Below are 24,567 nucleotides of genomic sequence, written 5' to 3' on the forward strand. Positions count from 1 at the left end.
CTGGTCACATGACATCCACAGTGGAAAGCAGAGAGCAAGGAATGCCCACTGCTTATTTTGCTCATTCTCTCCACTCAAACAGTTCAGGACCCTGCCAAGGGGATGGATGGTGCTACCCACAGTGGTCTGGGGCTTCTCACATTGATTAACTTAAATAAGACAACCCCTACATACATCACCAGCTAATCCAATCAATGCAGACACTCCCTCATGGAGGTTTTCATCCTGGATAATTCTAGGTTTGTCAAATTGACAATTAAAGCTACCATCACACAATGTATCTAACTTAACAGCTCACTTTCTCAGGCTGAGAACTAGATATGGATGAAAAAACCATTCCAGCCTTTGAGATGTAAGCAGAAGTCCTCCGAGGCTGCTGTATTCATCCTGGATCACCTGTAGTAGGTTTAGGGCATAATAAATAGAAATTCTTTATCTTGGTTACTACTGTTTGGGTTCTGTCAATGTGTCCAAAATCTTACCTAATGCAGGTCATGTCAACAAGGGAAGAGGTTCAAGAGTCTAATGATGGACACTCCTAAATTTACAATGAACTTGGCACTAATGAATATGTGGGACTTTGAAAATACTTTTTGGATCTCACTTGCCTACATCCCTGTATGTGGTGGACAGCTGGGTATGGATTTTGAATCTCAGGGCAGAGAGAATATAGAGAACACTTTTCTGTTGTTTCAAGACATCTACTCTGTGACACTTTACCATTTTAGCCCCGGAGAAAGTACACATAGAAATACGGAGATCTATTTATTTTACCAAAAGGCACATCACTTTTTCAGTTAGGTTTCTGATGTAGTCCAGCCTAGATCTAAGCCATGGCTAAGGTAGACCCTTGATTTCTGACTTTCTTGCTTCTTCCTCCCCTAGGACTGGGATTAAAAATGTGTTTTATCATGTGTGTGTATGTGTGTGTGTGTGTATTCATGAACAAAACCCTGCATTTGATCCTCAACATATTGCCAATTTGACACAACAAAGAGACACCTTAGAAGAGGGAAGTCAACTGAAGAATTGCCTTCATCAGATTGGCTTCTGGGCATATCTGTGAGGCATTTTCTTGATTACTAATAATGTAGGAGGTCCAACCCACTGTGGGTGGTGACGTCACTAGGCAGGTGGGACTGGGCAGTACAAGCAATCAAACTGAGGGTTAGTTGGTAAGAGCCCAGTAAGCAGCATTTGTCCCGGGCTTCTGTGAAAGGTTATTGCTCAGGTTCCTGCCTGGACATTTCTTGGTGAGGGACTGTCATCTGGAGGTGGGAGTGGAAGTGTGGGAAGTATCCTTTCTTTCCCAAGTTGCTTTTGGCCAAGGTATTCCATCAAGGCAAAAAAAAGTAGCTAACTCAGCAGGTAAGGGCTTCACCAATGAAGCTAAACCCCCGGCACCAAGTTATTTCCATATATTTGTTAAGTCATACTTGAGACTATGTATAACTATTTCCAGCACCAAAACTAATATTTTTTTAAAAATTAAATAACTCAAAATGTTTTTACTTGGAAGTTTTATAGAAAGTTTTCATTTTTAATGGGTTTTTTTATTACTTTTAAAACAAACAAACAAACAAACAAAAACAAAAAACAGGGTCACTTATTATGTAACTCTAGTTATCCTGGAATTCCCTATGTAGACCATGATAGCCTTGAACTCCCATAGATCCATCTATCTCTGCCTCCCCCCACACCCAGATCTCTTTAGTGTTCACACAAATTCACAATATTAAAAATGTAAACGTTACACACATTCCCCCAACACAGGGAACTGCAGTAGCAGTGAGATATAACAGTATTATCCTTTATTCCACAAGTGCTATAACTTAAAAAGTTAGGGAGCCCTGGGGGCTGGAGAGATGGCTCAGCGGTTAAGAGTATGGGCTACTCTTGCAGAGAACCGGAGTTCAATTCCCATCACCCAGATGGTAGTTCATGACCATTTATAACTTTAGTTCCAAGTGAGCCAACACCTGACTCTGGCCTCTGTGGACACTAACCACACACAACACACACAGACATTCAGGAAAAAACATCCATGCTCATAAGATAAAATATTTTTTAATGTCTTTGTTACTTTTCTATTATTATGATAAGGTACCAAATTATAAGAGAAGACATTTAATTTGGGCTTATGGTTTGTGATGACTCTTCTTGCTTGTCAACTTGACTACATCTGGAATGAACTACAATCCAGAAATGGAGGGCACATGTACTCTCGTACGTGTTTTTGCATAATTTGAAGTGGGTGAAACCACTTCTAGTCCAGACTTTTGAAGTAGGAAGGCATATATCTTTGAACCAGATCTTGAGGTGGGAAGGCACATCTTTAACCTGGGCCAAACCTTCTGCTGGAAATCTATATAAGGACATGAAGGAAGAAAGCTTTTGCTCATGGACTGCTTGCTGCTCATGGCCTGCTTGCCCTTTCCTTGCTAGCATAGCCATTCCTTCACTACATCTTAGCATTGGAGTCTTCTTCTTTGGGATTCTAGCATATACTGAAAACCAACTGAGACATCCAGTCTTGTAGACTAAGCAAATACTGGATTCTGGATTTTTGGACTTTCTCAATAAATCTCTCATTCGTATATATATGTTGTTATATATCATATAGATATATTCATATATCTATAAGTTGTTACTTTAGAGAACCCTAATACGTGATTTCAGAGGGTCTATAATGGCTGAGCAAGGGCATTGTCTTAGTTAGAGATTTATTTCTGTGAAGAGACACTTTTGACTATGGCAACTCTTATAAAGGAGAACATTGAATTGGGGCTGGCTTCAGCTTCAGAGATTTAGTTCATTATCATCATGGCAGGAAGCATGGCCGTGCACAGGCAGCCATGGTGCTGGAGAAGGAGCTGAGAGTTCTACATCTTGATCTACAGGCAGCAGGAGGAAACTGTGTGCCACACTGGGTGTAGCTTCAGCATATGAGACCTCAAAGTCTGTCCCCACAGTGACACATCTCCTCCAATAAAGCCATATCTTCTAATAGTGCCACTCCCTATGAGCGAAGCATTTAAATACATAAGTCTATGGGGGGGCATTCCTACTCAAATTACCACAGGCATGGTAGCAGGAACAGCAGGAATTGCATGAATCATTTGAAACCTCAAAGCTTTCTCCAGTGAAGGGGTCATCTGTCTTGCTATCTCTCTGTCATACCCTCCTTAGCTAAATGAATTCATCAATGTGAACAAAGAGGCTAAGGACATGCCTTTATGGATTTTTTTTTTTACTATGTGTCATATTTATAACACCAAGCAGAGTGGTCAACAAATAAAATTACCTGTCTTACACAAGATCACTGATGTAATGTGATGACCAAAAGATGGTTCCACTGATAGGTTGACTTCTGCAGCTCACACTTCTTAGTCCTCCAGTGTGGATATATATACATATACATACATATACATACACACACACATATATATATGCGAGTATATATATGTATACATGCACATTATTTTTTATATATTATATTGCACATTTCTCATCTCCTTTAGTTTGGTCACCAGTCCTCCATTTCTCTTCCTAGCATGCCTCTCACTCTATGGCAGTACAGGAGATGGGGCTTAAGTACATTGTTCTCTGCTCCTGTGGCAACATCTGTGCTTCTCAGCTCCTGCACTCCTCTTATCACACTACAGTCTCATGTTCATACCTGACTAGATCTTACTTTGATCTATGAAGAAAAGGTGGGAGAAGAGAAAGTGAATAGGATAACTTTTATTATGAAATAGGTCATACCAAATTACTATAATCAACTTATGCTTTTGATTTATTATTTCTTTCCTTAGTTATTCATTTTTTGTTTGATTGGTGGATGATTGATTGATTGATTGATATGGTCTTGCTGTGCTGCTCAGGCAGGCCTTGAACTCACACTTTCCTGCTCTTCTGGGATTCCAGATATGTACTCACTGTGCCCACTTCATACTTTAAAACAAACTGCTTTTGAAGTCAGGAGTGATGAGAGGTGTCTGTAATCCTAGTGCTCAGAACACTGAAATAGGAAGTCTGGAACAAAACTGAAGCCAGTCTGGGCTACAGTAGCAAGTTCCAAGCCAGCTTGAACTCTGTCTCAAAACATTAAATAGATAATTGATAAATAAATAAATTTAATTACTTTTGATATTCCACAAAACACTTCCAGGGCTAATAGCTTTCCCAAATGAGTTCTGATCCTCTGCTTCTCTTTAGAAGTCTTACACAACGGAATTTATACATGCCTTTTCATGGGAGATATGACGGCCACTCTCAGTGGACTACATCTGTAATTAACTAAAACCCAAGTTGTTGGGCACTCCTATGAGGGACTTTCTTAATTAGATTATTTGAAGCAGGAAGATTCACCCTATATCTTGGCCCCATCTTCTGGAGGCAGTCCATATAACAGGACATGGAAGAAGAAATCTTTGCCTTTGTCCGTTTACCTTCTCTCTTGTTGGCAAATTTGTCTATCCTGTTACTGTGGCCAAGGTGAAATCCAGCATTTCCAGGATTTCAAGGTAGACTGAACACTAGTAGCTCCCCAGGAATCCTCCAGAACTTCAGCGTAGATTAGGACTGCCGGGACATCCAATCTCGTGGACTGAACAGCTACCAGATTCTTATCCTTTTCTGTTATGAGACGATCACTGTTGGACTACCCAGACTACACCCTGCAAGCCCATATGATACATCCCATATATGAGTGTTAGCGTGTGCCTGCGAGTGGCATGTACGTGCGTGTGAATGTGCACATGCATGCACGTGTGTGTATGTGTGTGTGCGCACGCGTGTGCGCGTGTGCGTGCTCATATTCTATTCATTCTGTCATCTCTGGTCCTTCAGGAAGCTCTGATTAATACAGGAGACTTGCTCCTCACCCCCACCTTTTTTTTTTTAAATGTGGTCACACTCCTGAAGTTTGTCCTGTGCTCTCAAAGGGAAGCTGGAGCTTGCTTCTTTCTAACTCTTTATAGAATCAGGCTGTGTGTCCCCATAATCTATTTTTCTACTTAAACAGACATTCAGATTCTGTCCCGTTTGTGTTTTTACAGTTGTTTCTACTAATTTGCTCCTATTGATAGAGGCCAGGATCTCAATTTTGATAATCTTAATTTAAAAAAAAAAAAAACATTTCTTCCTGTTTTTTGTTTTGTCTTTCTTTGTTTTGTTTTTTCAAGACAGGGTTTCTTTGTACAGCCCTGGCTGTCCTGGAACTCACTCTGTAGACCAGGCTGGCCTCGAACTCAGAAATCTGCCTGCCTCTGCCTCCCAAGTGCTGGGATTAAAGGCATGCACCACCACCACCACTGCCCGGCTCGTTTCTTTCTGTTTTTAAGAAAGATAACTTGCATCGTTCCAACATCCCAAGACTCTAACAGAGGGCTGTACATATAGCAGAAGTCCACCAATGTTTTCTTTCTTTTTTTAAAGCTACTTACCTATTTATTTATTTTATGTGTGTGCGGGTAGGTGCACTTGTAGAGGTAAAAAAACAGCAAGCCAAAGTTGCTTATCTCCTTACACCACGTGGAACTCTAGGCTCAAGGTATGGTTATCAGGCATGGCAATAAGCAACAAAAATAAATTTTTCCCTCAATGACTGAGTATCAGTCATTCTTAGTACAGTGTGGCAGGCCTACAGTAGGAGACAGCATGACAGGCATAGTCATTGCGTGGCTGAATCATCCGGAGGAACCGTTTACCTTCATGTTGTTGTTCTATTATTGAAAAGCCTCAAACAAACACCGAGGTGTAATCGTTTTACCATGAGCAACCATGTATACTATACCTTGCTTCTACCATCGTCATTTCCTGATGTAATTGCTTTAGAGAAAATTTAAAAACAAACAAACAAACAACCTAATAACAACGACCCCCCCCCCAAAAAAAAACCCTAGGATGGGGAGGACAATGGTGAATAGTTGATTTTGTCTTTGTTTATCTTTTTTTTTTTTTTTAACTCCTCGGGTGGTTTGTTTGATGAGCAACCAGCTTTGGAAACCACTTAGTACTTGCTTAAGAACCTACTGAAATCAATAAAGAAGATGATAGATTTATTCCAAGACTGGCAGTGTTCTTTTTGAGTTTAAAAAATAATAAGCTGTGCTGAATGGCTAAAGCCTAAATTTTCTTAAACAGCCAGCATTCCTAGGGAATGTGCCAGCTTCGTGGAAGCAAGGATGGCTTTCAGAGACACGGTAGACCAGTCCTTCAGCACCGGCTATCAAGAAGGCCTAACTGTAGTCTGCTCCAACTCCTCCCTCCAAATGAACTTGTCCTTCAGACCCTGTTTTAGGTTCTGCTGTGGGCTGAACTCTTTCTCTCAAAGGTACAAGTGAGGTCTTAACTATCATTAATTCAGAATGTGCTTTCCAAAGGGGGGACTTTGGAAAGATCAAGTCAAGATGAATCCATTAGTTTACCCCTTATGATATCCTTTTAAGGACACACACACACCATTGGAGGACACAGGACAAGTCACCATGCTTAGATCTTTGGCTTTCTGAGATAGGCTCTCATGTATCTTAGGCTTTGTTGAACTCTTTATGTATTAGAGGATGACCCTGAACCACTACTGATTCTCCTGCCTCTGTGATTACAAGCATGTGTCACTAGACTCAGTTGATGCTGTACTATAGATCAGAGCCAGGCTTTGTGCACACTAGGCAATCAAGCACCCACCACACTCTACTCAGTCACATCCCCAGCCCTACTAGCTTTCTCTTGCTGAAATCACCATGGATTCTTTTGGTTGGTTTGTTTTTTTTTGCACACTTCAGACACCTCTCCAGCTTCCTCCTCTTCAGCACTGAGGCTCCACCCCAGGATCTACTCTGCTCCTTCCCTCCTTTCCAAGCTGTTTGTCTTGGTTTTTCTATTCACACTACACCATTGCTTTGTCAGTTGGGAATCTTGTTTTCCTTCTTTTTGTTCTTTCTGTTTAAACAATTCTCTTGAATCTTTCAATGCATCTTTTGGCAATTCAGTTGTCCATTTCCTCTGACTCAGGGTTGTAACAAACACATTCACCTGTGAACATTTCTTATCTACCCCTTTGGTCCTCAAAGCCTTCATTCTACCAGTTGTTGGCTTAGCTGCTTGTGACTATCTTTTTCACAGGAAGAGGCTCCTATGGGGGTTGGGGACAGTCACTGTAGAGTTGAGATATGTGCATAGAGCAAGAATGTTTCCCAGAAGGCTTGTGAGGACCTGTCTGATTCCCAAATCAAAGGATGGCCACACCCAAAGTGTGGCCAGTATGAAACACTCGCCAACACTGGGCAAGAGTGGCATCTATTCTGATGTGCGCAAGTGTCCCTTTAGGAACCTGTTATTTACCTGAAAGATTTCCAGGTTTTAGAGCTCACTAAACATATATGAAAAAAGGATAGAAGTGCTTAGGCCACAGGTACATGCATGTGTGGATGCATGTGTATAGGACAGCATCATCTATCTCTATTAGCCAAAATATTCAGAAGGACAGGCAGAGGTTTGATTGTGCCTCGGTGTGGTCTGTTTTTAGGTCTGCTTCAAAAGTCTTCTCTGATGCCTTCAGTCTTCATCTGGCTGTGCCGTGGGATCTTTACTTTGAGAGTTATTCTTTCTTTCTGGGTATGCTCTAACAAACTGTACGGTCTAGTAGCTCATCAGCCCCACCCCACCCCCACCCCTGCAAGTTGCTTATCAGTCCAGACAAGCCTGAGTTGAGTAGAGCTGAGCTGGTGGCTGGTAGCTGTCAGTCATTAACACCTCTGTGCCAAATGGGTGGTCAGACTGGGTGGCTCTGAGGCTGGCTTTCTGGAAGGGATGGGGCATAAGCAATGTTAGAATTCTGAAGTAACCATTTGAGGAGAAAGGCCCCTTTGCTGGGGCCTCAGGGAACACCAAAAGTGTGAACACCAGTGAACCCAGAAGGAAGAAAAGAGCTAGTAGCTCTAGAAGGGGCTGTTTGTAGGTTGATCTACCCCTTCCCCAGTTTTTTTTCTTCCAGCACCAAAAGCTTGCTTCTTCCTGACTTGCTATGTTATCCTTGCCCACATTCAAGTATTTGCACTGAAAATAGTTTCCCCCAATTCTAAGGTAGGAGACTAAATTGGGAACACATATATTTCAGTTATATGGATGCCGGACTTGTGTTTTGACTAAGGCCACAAACTCTGGGTGGCTGTGTCTTGCCTTCCAGTCCCAATGGAGATGCTTTGCTGGAAGGTGAGGAGTGTCTCTGAGTGCCCAGGCCTCCTCCAACACCCTGTGCTGAATTCTGTATTTGGAAATTGAGGTCCAAAGAAGCCTCCAGCATCACACAAACCACACTCAGGCCTTCCCAAAGGAGTATTGGTTCTTAACAGCCTTAAGCAAATTTAAAAGAAGCAAGTAGCCAGAAATGCTGCAAGCAAGGGTCTTCATTTTAAGCCCCCCTGAAACACCAACTGCATAAACTCAACCAGAATTTCCCTACCAAGCTAGCAGAGCTGACAGATTTTTTCTACGGGTATCCAAAGGTCCTTTGCATAGCTCTTTATTTTTCTTACCTCCTTTTTCTTTCATATTCTAGATAATTTCTATTTGGAGATGTAGCTATTTCTTCTGTAGTCCACTCGCAGATGAAGAGGGAGAGCCTTAGCTATCATGTCAAGGGAAATACACGGGTCTGCTTTGTTGTCTTGTAGGGAAAGGGTTCCTCTCCTCCCCTTTCTTCTTTCTTTCTTGCTCCCTTCCTTCTCCCTTTCTACTCCTCCATTTCTTATTTGACTTCCTTTCTCACTTCCTCCTCCTTTTTCTCTCTTCCTCTCTTTCTTCCCTCTCTCACCTTTCCTTCCTCTTTTTTCTCTAGGTTTCCAGTCTCCCTCCCCTTTTCTCTTTTTCTTCTTTCTTCCCTCTCCCCTTCTCTCTCTCTCCCCCCAACACCTCCCCCATCTCCCTATCTGTTTGCCTCCTTCCTTTCCCCACTCCCTTTCATTCTTTCTTTTCTTCAGTCATGACTCAGAATCCAGTGTTTGGTTAACACTCATTTTAGTAGTTCATTTTGACTAAAGCCGGTTGGCATGAAACCTGTTCCTAGACCAGCCTAATTCACAGGTTTGTCCAGCATTCCGAAGCTTAATTACTCAAAGCTCTTCAAGTGCAAACATTCTGGAAACTCAAATGACCCTATTAAAAATATCATCTAGTGGGGAGGGATAAATGGTAACTCCTGGGATTATTATTATTTAATAATTTGTGGGCTTGGGCATGTCCCCACACAGACCTAATCACAGTCAACTTGAATGAAGAGCCCACAGGCTGGTTTTGGGGGCTGGGGTGCGGCTCAATGGTGGAGGTTTGCCTAACATACAAAGGTTGGTCAGATGGCTCTGCTGGAAGACCAGCTAGAGAATCTTGATAAGCTGTCAACTTGACCTCTTGCCTTCCCATCTATAATTCATCTTTATAAACGCCATCCCCCAGCCCTATGGGAAATACAGTGTACCCAGCAGTTTAACAGATACATGCTGCTCTAACTTGAATTGACCCTTGTAATTCAAGGGGAGAGGCTCAACACGACCCACCAGCACCTCCACCCCAAACCAATCATCGGAGGTTGCCTGGTACAGGAAGGCAGCGTGGGTGGGATCATTTGGGTGGTATCCCCCAAAAACCACAGTAATTGGAGGGGAAAGGAAGCAAATATCAATTATGATCCCTCAGCCAGTTTCCCAGCTTAGATTCCAAGGAGCCCCACCTTGGTGTTTTCAGAAGTAGTGTCATCTCCAGACAGACAACAAACAAACAAACAAACAAAAAAACCCAAACAACAAAACAACAAGGTGCACCTCCAACCCCCAAATTCAATACTCAAATAGGTCTCCTTTCCAAGGAAACCTCTGTGATAATAAGCCCAGGACCCTGCTGTGGGCCTGGAGATTATTAACTGGATCACTGACAGCCTCTCAGGGAGTCCTGGCAAAGAGAGCTGGGGAAGGCTAAGGTACTGTCTTTTGGAAGCCCTTGGCGCGCCCCTACCTCCTTAGAGGCTGCGGAAGATGCTAAAACTCACTTCCTCGCTCGCTCAGCACACCCTCCTCCCCAAACCAGGGTTCTGGAACCACCGCCAAAAGGAAGGCAGCCACTCTGAGAGGGGAGCGCCGGCTGGCGACCGCGAGGGCCCCAGGGACCCCCCGCACTGCAGCCGCGGGGGGCGCTCAGGGGGCGGCCAGAGCTCGCTAGGGCTCGCGAGGCTTGGCGCCTCCCAGGACGACTGGGAGGGCAGCCTGTTTACCCTGGAGGGCTGCGCTGATAGCACGTTCCTCCAGTTTACTTTGCCTTCCTTGGGTTTATTGTAAAGGGGTAAAGTTTTCGGATCCGTCACGTGACCCTGACAGGTCCTGCCTATGGCGCGGCAGACCACCCACGCCGAGGGCCATGGACCTGCTTAATAGAAACAGGCTTGTAATTGTGAGTCCGCGCCGCACTCCGCCGAAAGCCTGCGGCGGCCCCGCGCGCTGGGGTTTTTACACTTTCCGTTCCTTTTGTAAAGACGGAGGAGGAGGAGGAGGAGGAGGAGGAGAAGACGAAGACGAAGACGGGGGGAAAGAGAAGGCGACAGGCAGACAAAGAGACCTGCGGCGACAGGGCCTGGGGGAGAAGAAGAGAGACAGGGAGAAGAGAGAGCCACGCAGCACCAGCCAAGGGGGGCCCCGGGAAATTAATAAAAGGAATTGATGTGAACCTCACGGCCAGCGTCCGCGCCATCCGCAGCTGCGCTCCGGCCAGGGGCTGAGGCCGGCTATGGTGAGTGCGCCGTGTCTCCGGGGACGCCCCTCGCCTAGCCCTGACCCAACGCCCGGGCCGGCGAGGAGGGCGGGCGACGGGGTGGATGAGGCTCCGGGGTGCAGGATCGGGGACCGTGTCCACACGCTCGCTTGCGATTCTCACGCCGGGACCCCTGCCCTTAAGCCGACTCGGCAGGGAGGAAAGCCGGCTGTGGCGCGCTTGGGGAACAGCTCCGGGGGGGATTTCCCACGGAGGGCGTCGCCTGGGATCCCATTTGCACGCTTGAAAGGGTCGCCACCTTGGCTTCCGCTCTTTGAGCCGGGTGGTGGCTACTGCCTGGCCGGCATAGGCAGCGCGGCTGATGGAAGGGCTAGTGGCGAGAGTGACAGCGCCGGGGGTGGGGGTGGGGGTTAGGGAGGGCAGGGGGCTGCTTAAGGGTGCGCGCGCGCTGCAGACGCTTTTCTGGGCGCAGGGGACGCCAGCTGGAGGGGACCCACGCACCCACACAGAGAGAGATGGCAGTGGCATGCACAGACACCTGGCTGAACGCAACACCTAGATGGAGAGATGCGCCTTCTCAAAGGCGCGGACTCCTCCCTGCTGCGGTTGGTGGGGAGAAAAGAGGCCAAGGGCGCTTTGAGTTCACCGCCACGCTTGGGTAGAGGAGAGGGGTGTGTGCTGACTCCTGCGCCTACGGAATAGGGCACTCTGGTGCCTGCCACCCATTAAAGAGGTGGGCGGGTGGCGCAATGCCCAGAGCGCTGTGTGGGGCCTCAGGGGAGCCTCACAGTGGGTCTCACTGACCCAGACCCTCATGGAATGAGTTGGTCCCAACACAGGGACCCTCCTGCTCCCAAAGATTGCTTTCGGTGATATGTGGTATGTCTGTCTTCATGTATTGAAGTCCACGTTTAAAATGCTTAGTGTGTTTCTGATGTCAGTATTTGTCTCATAAGAACCACCATAAGGAGTCTTGTCCAGAAATGACACCAGAGACCGGTGTTGTCTTGGACCAGGGTGAGATGATTATCTTTTCTTTTTATCCTTCCTCCCTCGGCACTAGGCAGAAATAATTGAGACCCTTACTGGGTGCCCCTAAATAGTTAATAATTGGATTGCTGAGGTCTTGTGAGTGCCTCTAAATAGTTAATAATTGGACCACTGAGGTCGTGCACTACAATAGTCATTTTTCATCCTTCTGTGTGTGTTCAGATTTTTTTCCTTCTTCTTCTTGGCTCCACTACTTCAACATGCAATTAGTTGCCTTCACAAAGCAAGACAATGCTTTTTGGTGTCATCCTTTGTTACTGTAACTTATTATTTCTGGGTGGTTCTTCAGAATACATTGTTGCCTCAGGTGCATTGTGCCCTGTGTTGTAAAACAAGGGCCTTTCAATTGTGAATGTGTGTGTTCCAGTTGTCACCCAGCATCCTTCTACCAGGCAATAAAATGCCTTTGAGTCCATGATCTTTTAAAATTAAAATGTTGAACTAAGGCGACACCAATAGACCCTACCATCTTAATACATCACTTCTCAAATCTGAGTCTTAGCTTTATTTTTAAACTCATTGTAAAACATGTATCTAATTTCTGGTTATAGATTTTTGTCATAATCTGACAAGCTGTTTGAATGGGAGTTAGCACCATTTGGAACTGTTTTGTGAAAAGAGACTATTTAACAGATTGCTTTCGATTGTCTACAGATAAGAAATTTGTAAGATAAATATGGATTAAAATACCCACCTTCCCTCTTCTGCCCCCCCATACACATACCTTTTATTTTCAACAGCCTCTGCCACAGTGTATAATGCCCCATTGAGACATGTAGGCGTGATGTGTAAACCGGATTAGGAGTATGAAAGAAAGACACACAATAAGCTAGAATTGTTTTACTTCCCTTTCATTTCTCATGCCTATATCTCTAATAAATTTGCTCCAGCAGTGGGTCAAAAGGGTCATGTTGCTCAGCCTCTTTTTCACCCAGGACCCAAAGACAGGGAACATTGAAATGCACTGTGTGCTTTTTTTTTTTTCCACAGTAAGAGCAGAGCAGAGTACATACAGATATATTAGATACGGAGAGGTATGGAGGGGAGAAGTGCCTGGGGTTTGAGTGTTTCAAGAACACATCTCTATCAGTTATAGTGCAACAATGAGGATATATTTAGAGAAGAGGGGTGGAGACTCGGTATAGGGGTCCATAGTGATCTTTCTGACAAGTTCATTGAAGGCTCTGCAGTTGATGACATTCTTAGCAAAAGAGTATCAGTAGCCTTTGGTACTGCATAAAGCTAATTCTTCAAGTATTTAAACCTGCAGTGATTGACGCAGGCATTTCTGGGACCTTCTGCAGAGCACCTCCTCTTGGCTACCCTCCCCACCCCCCAGCTCACTGTAAGCTCCTGGGTCTGTGCTGTGGACCTCTCATTTACTCCTCTGTGGAGTTGGGAGCAGCTTCCCATTAAAGGAGATCAGAGGTAATTAGCAGCATTATTTTGACAAGTTGGCTAGGGCAGTTCCCCTTCCTTCATCCTGGGGCCGGGGGTGGGGGGGTGGGAGTGGGGGGTGTTTTAGTAAGGACAGGAAACTGGGGGTAGAGCGACATGAGGGGAGTCAAGCCCAATGGTTTTACATGCTTGTGTTTCTGGATCTTTCCTTACCTACTCCCTGAAACCTTTTAAGGCTCATTTTCTGTCATCGCCTTGCACGTCTGTATAAATACACAGGCTGCCAGTGAGCAAATAAGACATTGGTCTCTATGAAGAAAATGGGGGTAAGATGATGGCCGACTGGCCAAGCTGCCTTAGCTGCCCAGGCCCTATCCTATCACTCCTGTCCTGTATCCTGGGCTACTCATCCATACATAGAACACAAATCCCCCCACCCTCTTTCTCCTACCTTTTTAACATCCATACACAAAGCACCACACCCACTTCCTCTCGGCATTCCTTGCTTGTAATAACAATACTGTAGGATTTAGTGCCATATTTGTAACTCTTTGATTTTCCAAAAGGCCATTGAACTTAGTGTGTGTGGGGGGTAATTATGACTAAGCCTAGGGTCAAATGGCTCTGGAACATCTTTACTCCTATATGCTGCAGAATCAAGCTACATGATAATGGATCTTAAAGACCCTTAAAGTTCTGAGAAGCCAGTGAAAAGTTAAACCTCAACATGTCTGGCACTCATCATTTCAAACCATTGAAACATCCCAACTCAAAGGACAGATGTTTTATCTCAAGTATCATCCTAGCACTTGGACAATCTGATGTCATTTTTGAGATGTGTGTGGTAGGGCTGTGGATATCTGAAGCACTGGAACAGAGAAAGGAGCAGACAGTGAGGGAATCCAGAGCATTGAAGGAATCTATCCTGGATCATGATGAGGAGAAAAATGATAGTTTATGTTTTCAGTTGAACTTGAGTTGGAAGAGGGGATGGTCACTCAGCTCTGGCTTCACAGAGACTGGCAACTCCTTCTGGTCAAGGTCCTAAGCTCTCCATTATTTGGGGAACCACCAGGCAGAAAGACCCTCAGAGGGATTGTGCTGCCAGACACCTTAGCAGGCCTGTCTCCTCCAAAGAGACTCTGCCTCTCAGGTCTGTGGAATCCTTGCAGTTAGCTGGAAGTTAACAAACCCGGTGTGGCTCAGCGGTCCCCTGCACAGGGCATGCATATTAAAGCCGACAAAGCTTACAAATGTAAATAAGGGTAGATTGATTAGGAACAACATTATCGCTGGGAATGTCACACTCACATGCATCAGCAATGAGGCAAATTGGGGGCAGCCTCGGCCCTGACCACCCAAGTCGAGCAGCCTTTTTAGACTGGCTCCTCTTCCCTTTCTTAAAACGTTACAGAAACAAGGCCAATTAGATCCCCAAAGTAATTCATCTCTATGAAAAAAGCAGACCACAGGGGAAGCGGCGGGTGGGGGCTGGGGAGATTAAGATAGCGCTTGTTAGAGAGAGCCTGGGGATTGCGTCCTGAAACCTACGGGTAGAGTTTACAGGTCAGGACCATTGTCTGGGATGCTGAAAAGTTAACCTATCAAACAGCGGGCGAGGGGTCGCAGAGCGCTGCAAACCTCGGGGTTCCATGTTCAAAACGTTTAAGAATTAAGTCAAACCGAGGGAAAAGCGCCCGAGTGGAAGAGGCTTTGCATAGCTAGGCTACAGTTTCATTCTAGAATCCAAACATATGCAACCAAAGAAGTAAAAACCTGGAAGGGGAAAGCCAGTACATGGTTAAGAGTAAAATATTGTAAGGAATTTGAAAAGACAACTTTTATAGAGCCATGTGGTTACCTTGCCATACATACAGCCAGCTTGAAATAAAAAAAAAAACAGTCTGACCTTTGAACTCGGAATCTCACCCTCAAATTTCGAAAAACAGCCCAATTTCCAAGAGTACGAAATGTGAACACTTAAATAGCAGTAGTCTACTTCTTTCCACTTTATGCTGATAACCAATCTATTTATCAGAGTCTTAACAGCGCTGCTTCCAGCACGTTACTCGCTGTTAAGGTAGTGTCTTTCCTCTCGCCCTGCATGCCTTTTTAGGATTTTTCAGTTCTTGTGAAAGTCAGTCATTGGAAAAATCATGTGTTCCTTGGTGTTAGGAGTTTTAAATTTCCGCGCTGGCCCGGCACCCAGGTCCTCTTCCCTATCCTGTGAGCACCTCCAAATGCATATACTTGGTCTCTGTTCCCTCAGATTGATTACCCCACTTCAGGAACCGCACGAATTCTGCGGGTTTGGGATTCAGGACAGCAAGGCGTCCTAGGGAAGTCCGGAAGGAGACAAGGCTAAAGGGGAGGCGGAATGGGCAGCGATGGACTGCAACGCGATGGGGGTGGGGGAGACCTCATTCCCCACCCTCGGCCCCAGGAGCCGTGTGCTCCGCCGGTGGCCGTGCGCCCCTGCGCGGCCCCTGTCTAACCGCAGCCGGCGCCGCTGAATGGAAGGCCGGAACGCAGCCATTGGTCGGCAGCGGAGAGGCCGCGCGTTCATTGGGCAACGCGAGGGGGCCGGGCCGCCTTCAGGAATGTACTACGGCGTGTCCGGCACGTCTGTCCGCGGCGGTAGGGCGCGCATACTGCCCCCCGGGAAGATTGTGCGTACTGTGATGAGGGCTGGGGCGTGGAGGCCTCGCGCGCGGACCCTGTTACCTGTGCGCCCGCATCACGAGCAGGCGGAAGACTGGGACGCGCGGGCACGGACGTGCACTAACGCGGGCGCGCGCTTGGGCCTCTTGGTCCGGATCACGTGGTGGAGCAGGCTCCGCCTTTTCCCCCCGCTTCTCCCCCTTTCCCTCCATCTGGGTTTCTTTCTTTCCTTTTCTTTCTTCTTCCTTTTTTTTTTTTTTTCAATGAACACACACCGTGTGCATCTTAAAGCCACACTGCCCCATTTCACGGGTTCATTTGGCTCCTCACTACTCCCGTTCCCTCTGCAGTTCAAGTCAGAAAAGAAAAATAAAAGGACATAGCAGAATCCCTGTTTCTGGGTCTGGTGTCTACTGCAGGGAGGAGGAACTTCAAACTTATTGGAGAATGGAATGTGTTTTCTTAAGTATTATTATTTTTTTTCTTTAAGAGCGTAGTTGTATAGATAGTTTAATTTGTTGCTGGCCCCTCCCCCGACGTCGCATTTTTCTTGTTGTTGTGAATCCCCTGAATGTCTTGGTGACACTGGACACATCAGGACAAATCTTAGTGATCTATGAACAATTTGTTAAAAATAAATTCCACATCAAAGCCTTTATTCTCTTCTATGTCACGCTATTAAATGTTACAGGATGCGTATCGAGCTTTATTAAAATAAAAACTTAAAACTGACTTTAAGAATGTGATTAATTAATGGGGGTCCAGACAAACTCCATTTAATCAGGAAATCTCTCATTTCCAATTCTCTGGCATGCTGAAAAGATTCGCGTCTTTTTATATATTAAATATTCAAATAAAAAAGCAGACTTGTCTGGCTTCTCCTTATAGACGTTTTCAAATTGGACTGTGCTGTGTGTGGGGGGAGTGCTAGGGGAGTGAGAAGGGTTTTAAAAAGGGGTGGCTTTTCCCAACATCCTTGCTCGCTTCTTTAACTTACATTTTGTTTATCTTAAAACGAGGCGTTGTTCCCTGCGAGAATCTAAGTCTTGCCTTTGGTTATAAAAGAAAAGAGGAGGAAAAAAATTGGCACACACTGGCGCACTATCCACCACCCTGTCATTATTGGTGCAGGCCTGGGAATTCAAGCCGGACCTCCCAGTATTTGCTGCAGCTTGAGGCCAAAGTGCCTCTAAAAGGGTTTTCTTTGAGGAATCTCAGAAATTGTTTAAGCGCTTAAAAAAAAATTACATATCCCCCGTGTCTGTTGCGAGGCAAATGCTCCTGTGTGTGTGTGTCCGTGTGTATGTGTGTGTTTGTGTGTGCGCGCTTGCTTGCAAAAGGCGTCTCAAAAAAGAAGACACTGTTGAAAAGAAAAGAAATAAGAAAGAAAGGAGGGGGGAGCATTCCTTAATGGAAGTATTGCATGCGAGAAGGTTGGCGCAGAGCGAGCGCCCCCCCCCCCCAGCCTGGGATGCACACACGGGGGTTGCCTACCTGGGTGGTCTCTCTACTTTGGTGAGCTGTTGCTAAGCAGCTAATAATAGTCATGTTTGCTGAGTAATTTCTGCCCTCCAAGAGCCAATCGCGTCGCAGAAACCCAAGCCATCTGACAGCCCCGGGGGCGGGAGTTCCAGCCTTTTTCTCTTTCGCTCGCTCTCTCCCCCTCCACCCCCTCCCCTCCTCCTCCTCTTTCTCCAAATGGAGAGAGTTCTTTTTTTTCTTCTTCCATCTCATCTATTGAGTCAAGGAGCTGCTGCGGCCGCTGCCCGCTGCACACACACAGAGCGGAGTCTCCAGGTCCCGGTAGCGAGAGAGGCGCGCGGCGCGGGGGCAGAATGGTCCAGCGGGTCGGTGAGGAGAACAAGAAAGCTGAGTCCGGGACCGAGCAGCCACCACGAACCCAGCAGCCCGAGAACGAGCAACCGCTTCAGAAGCCGCCACCGCCAACTCCAGCCGCAGCCGCAGCCGCAGCAGCACCAGCAGCAGCAGCAGCGGCAGCCCCGGCCCGGCATCGCTGAGACCCGCCGGGCACCGTCGCGTCGCCCGCAGCGGGCGCCGAGGGAGCCGGCGCGAGCGGCAGGGGTCTGCGCGCGCCTTCTGCCGTGAAGTGGTCGCGGCGCGGGGCGGGGACGTCTGGGGGGGACTTGGGGACCTCGAGGCGCGCCCTGGAAGCGCCGGCTCTCGCCTTCCCGCGAGCTGGATGTGGGCAGCGGCGGCCGCAAAGACCTCGGGACTCACGCGCAATGTGGCAATGGAAGGCACAGGGTCTGAGTCCCCGGCAGCGGCCACGGCCGCAACACCCGCAGCGCCCGCCGTGTGAGCGGCAGCAGCGGGTCTGTCACCCGGAGTCGGAGTCCCCGGCGGCCACCAGCGTCCTCGCGAGCCGAGCGCCCAGGCGCGCCCGGAGCCCGCGGCGGCGGCGGCGGGAACATGGCCTCGGCTGGTAACGCCGCCGGGGCCCTGGGCAGGCAGGCCGGCGGCTGGAGGCGCAGAAGGACCGGTGGACCGCACCGCGCCGTGCCAGACCGGGACTATCTGCACCGGCCCAGCTACTGCGACGCCGCCTTCGCTCTGGAGCAGATTTCCAAGGTGCACTTCTGTCCCCTCCTCCCTCTTCACTTTTCCCTCTTCTTCCTCCTTGGGATCCCTGCCACACAGACACACACACACCCTCCTGAGAAAGCAGCAGACAAGTGAAGGTTGAAAATTTCAAACCCTCCCTCCGGACTTAGGAGGAAAGGGCTGTCTGAGGTCCGCAGGGGGTGGAGGGGTGCGTGCGTGCGTGTGTGTGTGTGTGTGTGTGTGTGTGTGTGTGTGTGCGCGCGCGCGCGCGCACACACACCCTCCCTGGTGTGCCTTTTCCGGAGCTTTGGAAACCATCCTGAGTGGACCACCTCCAGGGCGGCCCCAGAGCCCTTCTCCCGCGCCCCTGCCCACGGATGCAGCCTAAAGTTCAGCGTTGCCACATTTCTTAACCTCTTTGAGGGGGAGGCGGAGTAGAGAGAGGCGGAGAGAGACAGAGGGGAGGGAGCCAAAGTAAAGGTGGTTTCCTTTTTTGGCAGCCGGTTCTGCTTTGGTTGAGCTTGAAATCTCTGCTCCCTTAAAAATTATTCTCGGGAGAGGACGTCCCCTCTCTTCCTAGCCTTGGGCCGCCTCTTCTCCCAGCCTGCCGGGGAAAGGGGCAGTTGTAAACAAGTTGCCACCTTAAATCTTCGGTTCGGGTGTGCGGAACGGCCGGGTTCATTGTGTTTACGAGGCTGGCTGAAATGTGTGGAATCCGGGGAAGGCGAGCACCTAGCCTGGGGCCCGCAGGGGCCCTGGCTAGCACCCGGGCCCCGCCGCCCCGAGAGCAGCCTGCGCTCAGCCAGGACCCCCGCCGGCGCCGGCCTGGGCCTCTTCCCTGTGTACTCGGCTCTTTTAAAAGAGTCCACCAGGAGGGAGTGGGAGAGGAGGGAAAAATCCTTGTGGCCGCCCTCTTCCGAGCACAAATAGTGTAAGTTGTAGATGGCTGCCGCACTTCCTAACTGTGCTCCCGCGGTGTCTCCCTAGGCTGTGGAAAAGTGTGTGGACCGAGCTTTGGCTGCGGGGCTCTCACCACGTGGACCTCGCTTATAGCCACCAGTCCGGGGCCAGATGGGCCACGGTCGCTGTATACTATCCCTAAGTGCGCTTGCGCCCTTCACTCGGCCTCCAGGGCACTAGAGGAGGCCACAGGCTGGAGCAGGACTTAGGGGGAAGGGGGAATGTTTCCTGGAGGTTCTTTAGTGTTGGACTTCTCCCCTAGGATCACTCAGGCCTTCGCTCCAGGACCCTGGTACTAAACCATGGCTGCTGTTGGCGGCTTCTCTGTTAGCCTTTTCCCCAACACCCCAAGTTTCATTCAAGACCGGTGCTCAGGCCACGCGTTGGGGCGCCCCCTGGTCCCTAGAGTGCATTTCCTACCCTGCAGTCTCACTGATTTACAACCAAGGTCCCCACGCCCCCAGGGTTCCCTCTGGAAGGTCCTGGTTCCAGTCTGAGGGAGAGTCACTGCGCCGCAGGCGCCCACGCCCCACACTGCTGTCCGGAGGGGATCCCCGGGCGGGTGTGCGGAGGACAACGATTGCCCGGAGTTCACTCCTCCCTTCTGCTTCGTCCCCAGGGGAAGGCTACTGGCCGGAAAGCACCGCTGTGGCTGAGAGCGAAGTTTCAGAGACTCTTATTTAAACTGGGTTGTTACATTCAAAAGAACTGCGGCAAGTTTTTGGTTGTTGGTCTCCTTATATTTGGGGCCTTCGCTGTGGGATTAAAGGCAGCTAATCTTGAGACCAACGTGGAAGAGCTGTGGGTGGAAGGTAAGCGACCCGGCGCCGCTAGCGCGTCCTTCGTCTTCCTTCCCTTTACTGCGTTTGATGAAGATATTTGCCAGCAAGCACCTAGAGCCTCCTTGTAGCCAACGAAGCCCTTGCCCGCACCAGGGGCGACTGTTTATTGTTTGCATGGCTGGCCAGCAGCCAGGCCCGCCCGACAAAGGCCGCGCTGTAATCTACTCGGGGCGCTTTGCTTTGCTAGGTGTGGTGGGAGAGAGTGGCGGGGGCGCAGGGGCCCTGCGCGGGACGGACCACTCCGCTGGGCCGTGGGGGTGGTCCCCTAGGCCCGCCACAGCTGCCTGCCTGGCTTTGGCCCGGCAGCGGGGCCCGGGAAAGGCCTCTCTGATCCGGGCGCCTAGGCTCGGCTTCTTTCCCCCCACCCCCCACCCACCCACTGTGTCTGCAGAGAAAGGAGGGGGGGGTGGAGGGCAAGGCCACCCCTCTGGCTGCAGGGAGTGTGCGCGCCCCCGGGGCGAGCAGGGGGGCGGGCGCCTCGCGGGCCTGCGGAGGCGGCCGCGTGTGTGGTCCTGTTTTTGGACTGCTTTCAACTCTGGGGGAAAAAAACATTTGTCTCAAGGTACCAAAGGGGGGGGGGGTGTAGTTGAAAAAAATAGTAAAGCACAAACTGTAACGCATGTTGTAGAGTAGATTAATGTTTTCTCGCGGGTGGGGGGCTTTTTAAATGGAATTATTCTTGGGGGTGGTTGCATTTGTTAGACTTGCAAGAAGTGTGTGTATTTTAAAAGAAAGCAAGTGTGATGGGAGGGGCCACGGGAGCTTCCCTCTGGTGTGTGTGTGTGTGTGAGTGTTTTATCCAAGTGCCTCGATTTGGAAGGGGGTGCTTTATAAAAGGACTTGTAAGTTAAAAATAGTTTTTCCATTTTCCCCCACCCAGATCTCACCACAGTGGGAGCTTTTACGCTCTTTGTGATTTTAGGTTTTCTTTTTCCTTCGTTCTTTGTTAGTTTCTCAGTTATCTCTTTGAAAAGTTCCAAACCCTTGTTTGAAAACATTTTAGCTTTTGGTTAACACTGCTTTGGGTATCAGAGTAGTTGGGCAGATGTTTCAACCCCAAATATCTGGTGCATGCCTACTGCAAGCCACCCAGGACAGAATTTGGAAACCAGAGTTAATTCCCTAGGTAACCAGTTTCAGGATGCTTTTGGAAACTAACCTTCCAGAATATTATGTTACCTTTGCTTTCAGTGTTTTGCAAAACTAGTGGTGGAGTATTTAGTTGGAAAGTGACAAAATAATAATCCTAATTGTTAAAACCAGAGCACATTCCAGCCTTAAGTAGCTTGGTTAATGAATACAAGTGACTTTTGGATTGATTCCATTAGGTAATTTACTCCACTTTGCTTCCTTGTCGTTGGTAGTTCAGAGAATAGTTTTATTGAGCACTGACTATGTCCCTAGCAACAAATTTCCTTAGTATCTATAGTGTTCCTGACCCTGTGGTAGGCACTGTGATGGAGACATTGCACAGTGCCCTGTGCTTCAGACTATAGGAACTCAATGCATTTTCACTGAGTCAGGTTCACACTTGAACTGGTTCATGAAAGTTAAATTAGGAGGAAAAGAGGCCTTAGTAGATGTCTTGAAGCAGGCAGGGTTACTAGAGAGACAGGAAGCAAGAGAGTGTTGCAGCAGGAACAGGCCACCCCCTGCAAGGGCCTGGAAAGGGACATTAACCACCAGAACCTAAGGTCCTAGGCACAGAAACTGACCAGCAAGGCTGTAGAGTAGAAATTGAGCTAGTGGCTCCACAGTTGGCTTTTTCCAGGGGGATGAGAATGAAGGCCATCATTTTTGTTTTTAGTAGTTGGAGAAGCTGCTTCCATAGATTTTTAACAGCACGCCTATAATCCCAGCACTCTGGGAGGCAGAGGCAGGTGGATTTCCGAGTTCGAGGCCAGCCTGGTCTACAGAGTGAGTTCCAGGACAGCCAGGGCTATACAGAGAAACCCTATCTCGAAAAAAAACAAATACAAAAAAAACCCCCCAAAAACCAAAACAAAACAAGAATGACAAGAGACTTAGGGAGAGACTCCACCTGGCTAAGTAAAGGATGTTCAGATGCCCCTGGCCTGCTTTTGGCATCTTGATTTTTCCCCCCTACTAGTATAGCTATGGAACCTAGGGCACCATCATGCTAGGCAAACCCTCCTCCTCTGAGCTACATCTCAACTCTGGCTAAGCTCAGAGGGTTTGCTCCTTTCTGGATTGCCATTTTAGTATGGCTTATTGGTTCTCAGGCCTAGCACTTTGCCTTACAAGTCAATAAAATACCCATTACTTAATTTTCTTGACATGATCGTATACATATATAATATTTCATATAACAGGTGTCTCTTTCTTCAAATGAGAATCAGATGATAACTAGGAGTGTGGTCTGCATGTCACTTCATGTCCATTTTTTTAAATTTTTTATTTTATCTTTTTTTTGTTTTTGTTTTTGTTTATTTTTTATTTTTCGAGACAGAGTTTCTCTGTGTAGCCCTGGCTGTCCTGGAACTCACTCTGTAGACCAGGCTGGCCTCGGACTCAGAAATCCTGTCTCTGCCTCCCAAGTGCTGGGATTAAAGGCGTGAGCCACCACTGCCCAACACTCCACGTCCATTTTGTTTTCCATTGATTTAGGTCATTTAGTCCAACAATATCTTGGCCTCATTCATTCATTCATTCATTCTCATCTTTGCAAGAAGCAAGTTTCATAAATGTCAGTAAGCTTGTCGAGGAGAGCATCTGATGTGGTATCAAATTTAGTGTTCATGTCAGCAGTCAGAACGCTGTGAGTCTGCTTTCGGGAATAAATGTCTGATGGTTGTGGTGGTCAGTGAACTAAAATGAGCAGCAGGCCCAAGCTTAGGTTCCTGATTTCTCTTTGCTTTAGTCTCTTGGATACATTCTTTTATCACTGTCATCTGTTATAGGATGCTCTCTTCAGATTCTGGGTGTGATTACAGGAACAGGGAGCTTGCTGTACACACAAACCAGGCAAGGAGAGTCTTACATGTCCCTAGTTAAGCCAGAGAAGAAAGGAAAGAGAGTTTAAGAGAAAAGGGAAGCTGGGACATTTCCAAGGGACAGTTCGGAAAGTTTGATATTTCTCCTGTCATTAAAGAAAATGACCTGTGATGAGTTACCTCTGTGCTGGTGTATGTGTGTCTGCACACAACCTTACTGGGTGTATTTTATCTGCCAAAATATTTTTAATATAGCCACAAAATTAACCACCTTGGTATCCATATCCTGGCCTTGCTGCCTTTTCACAGTTTAACATCCTGAAGAAATGTAGCTTATGAATCCATTCACCACAGAACCCATTCACCACAGGAAGAATTTATTTTCCTTCCCCCCCCCCCCATCACAAACACACACCTCCCATGCATGCATAAGTGATAACTTTTTTCTGTTATGTTAAGATGTTGTTATAATGATTGCCTTTCAAGAAACTGACCATTATCTGTGAGTTAACAACTCCCTGAGTCTTAGGATGTATTCTTTTGCAAGGCACAGATGTCAACAGAAGCTTACTTGTGAAGGGACAAAAAAGGTTTGATAAAGACCCTGGTGTTGGTGGGCACATGGTGGCACCAGAAACATAAAAGCATGAATGGTTATTTCCAAGTAGAAGTATTTGGTCAGTGTGGGTTCTCTGCGCCTACTCTGCACCAGGCACTGCCCAAAAGTCCTGAAAAATGCTGATGACAGTCTGTGGACAAGGTAGTTAGTTGCCAGGGTGTTGGGGAAATCAGTGAAGGCTTCCAGGATGGCCCTAGGCTTGGGAAGGTGGAGGTGAGGGACATTCTAGGCAGAAAAAACAGGATGGGCAAAGGCTCAAAAAATAACTTGCTGTTCACCTTCCAGTGATGGGGTGAATGAAGTGGGGGGTGGGCATCTGGTAGCTTGGAAGGTCTATAAAGGGGTGTGTGTGCCATGGTGAGTGGCTGGGGCATGCAGGCTCTTGCAAGGTGTTGTGGTTCTGGTACCCCTCCTGATAGCAGAAGTACTTGCATTTGCTTCTCAGGGAACTGGTTTGTTTGTTTGCTTGTTTGTTTATTTTAAACCTTGCCCATTTTTTCCAGTGGTGTTTCTTTCTTTTGGCAGATATGTCCTCCTATACTCAATCAGTTTTTCTTTTCGTGTTCCCCTCCTCCCACCCCACCCCCAGCTCTCTGTCACAAGTTTGTTGTCTAGGTACTCCTGTGACAGGATCTTCATTTATCTCCCCCAGAGATAAAAGCTTAGGCGGCCCCTGGCCTCCTTCTCTGAAAAGGGCAACAACCTTGAAATGACTCCATATTGCCTTGGTGTTTGGTTGTTAAGGGCTTTAAGGCAGTAT

At 47.7% G+C, this 24,567-nt stretch overlaps 1 protein-coding gene across 3 annotated transcripts in view; it reads left to right on the top strand.

Annotated features, from left to right (window-relative positions):
* The first annotated feature begins 10,681 nt into the window (after positions 1-10,681).
* The window catches only part of LOC127665159 (protein patched homolog 1), a 65,973-nt gene continuing 52,087 nt past the window's right edge, over positions 10,682-24,567 (top strand). Inside the window, exons 1-2 of one of the 3 annotated variants that reach the window (XM_052157589.1) lie at positions 10,682-10,779; positions 20,012-20,204. In XM_052157589.1, coding sequence (XP_052013549.1) covers positions 10,777-10,779; positions 20,012-20,204 — 196 coding nt within the window. In that variant the 5' untranslated portion in view covers positions 10,682-10,776. Of the gene's footprint in view, positions 10,780-18,154; positions 18,460-20,011; positions 20,205-20,734; positions 20,797-24,567 lie in introns of those variants that run through there. The other 2 variants (XM_052157591.1, XM_052157590.1) reach the window with 2 other exon arrangements.

This window comes from Apodemus sylvaticus, chromosome 14, assembly GCF_947179515.1.
Source record: "Apodemus sylvaticus chromosome 14, mApoSyl1.1, whole genome shotgun sequence".
In the NCBI taxonomy this organism is placed as follows: Eukaryota; Metazoa; Chordata; class Mammalia; order Rodentia; family Muridae; genus Apodemus; species Apodemus sylvaticus.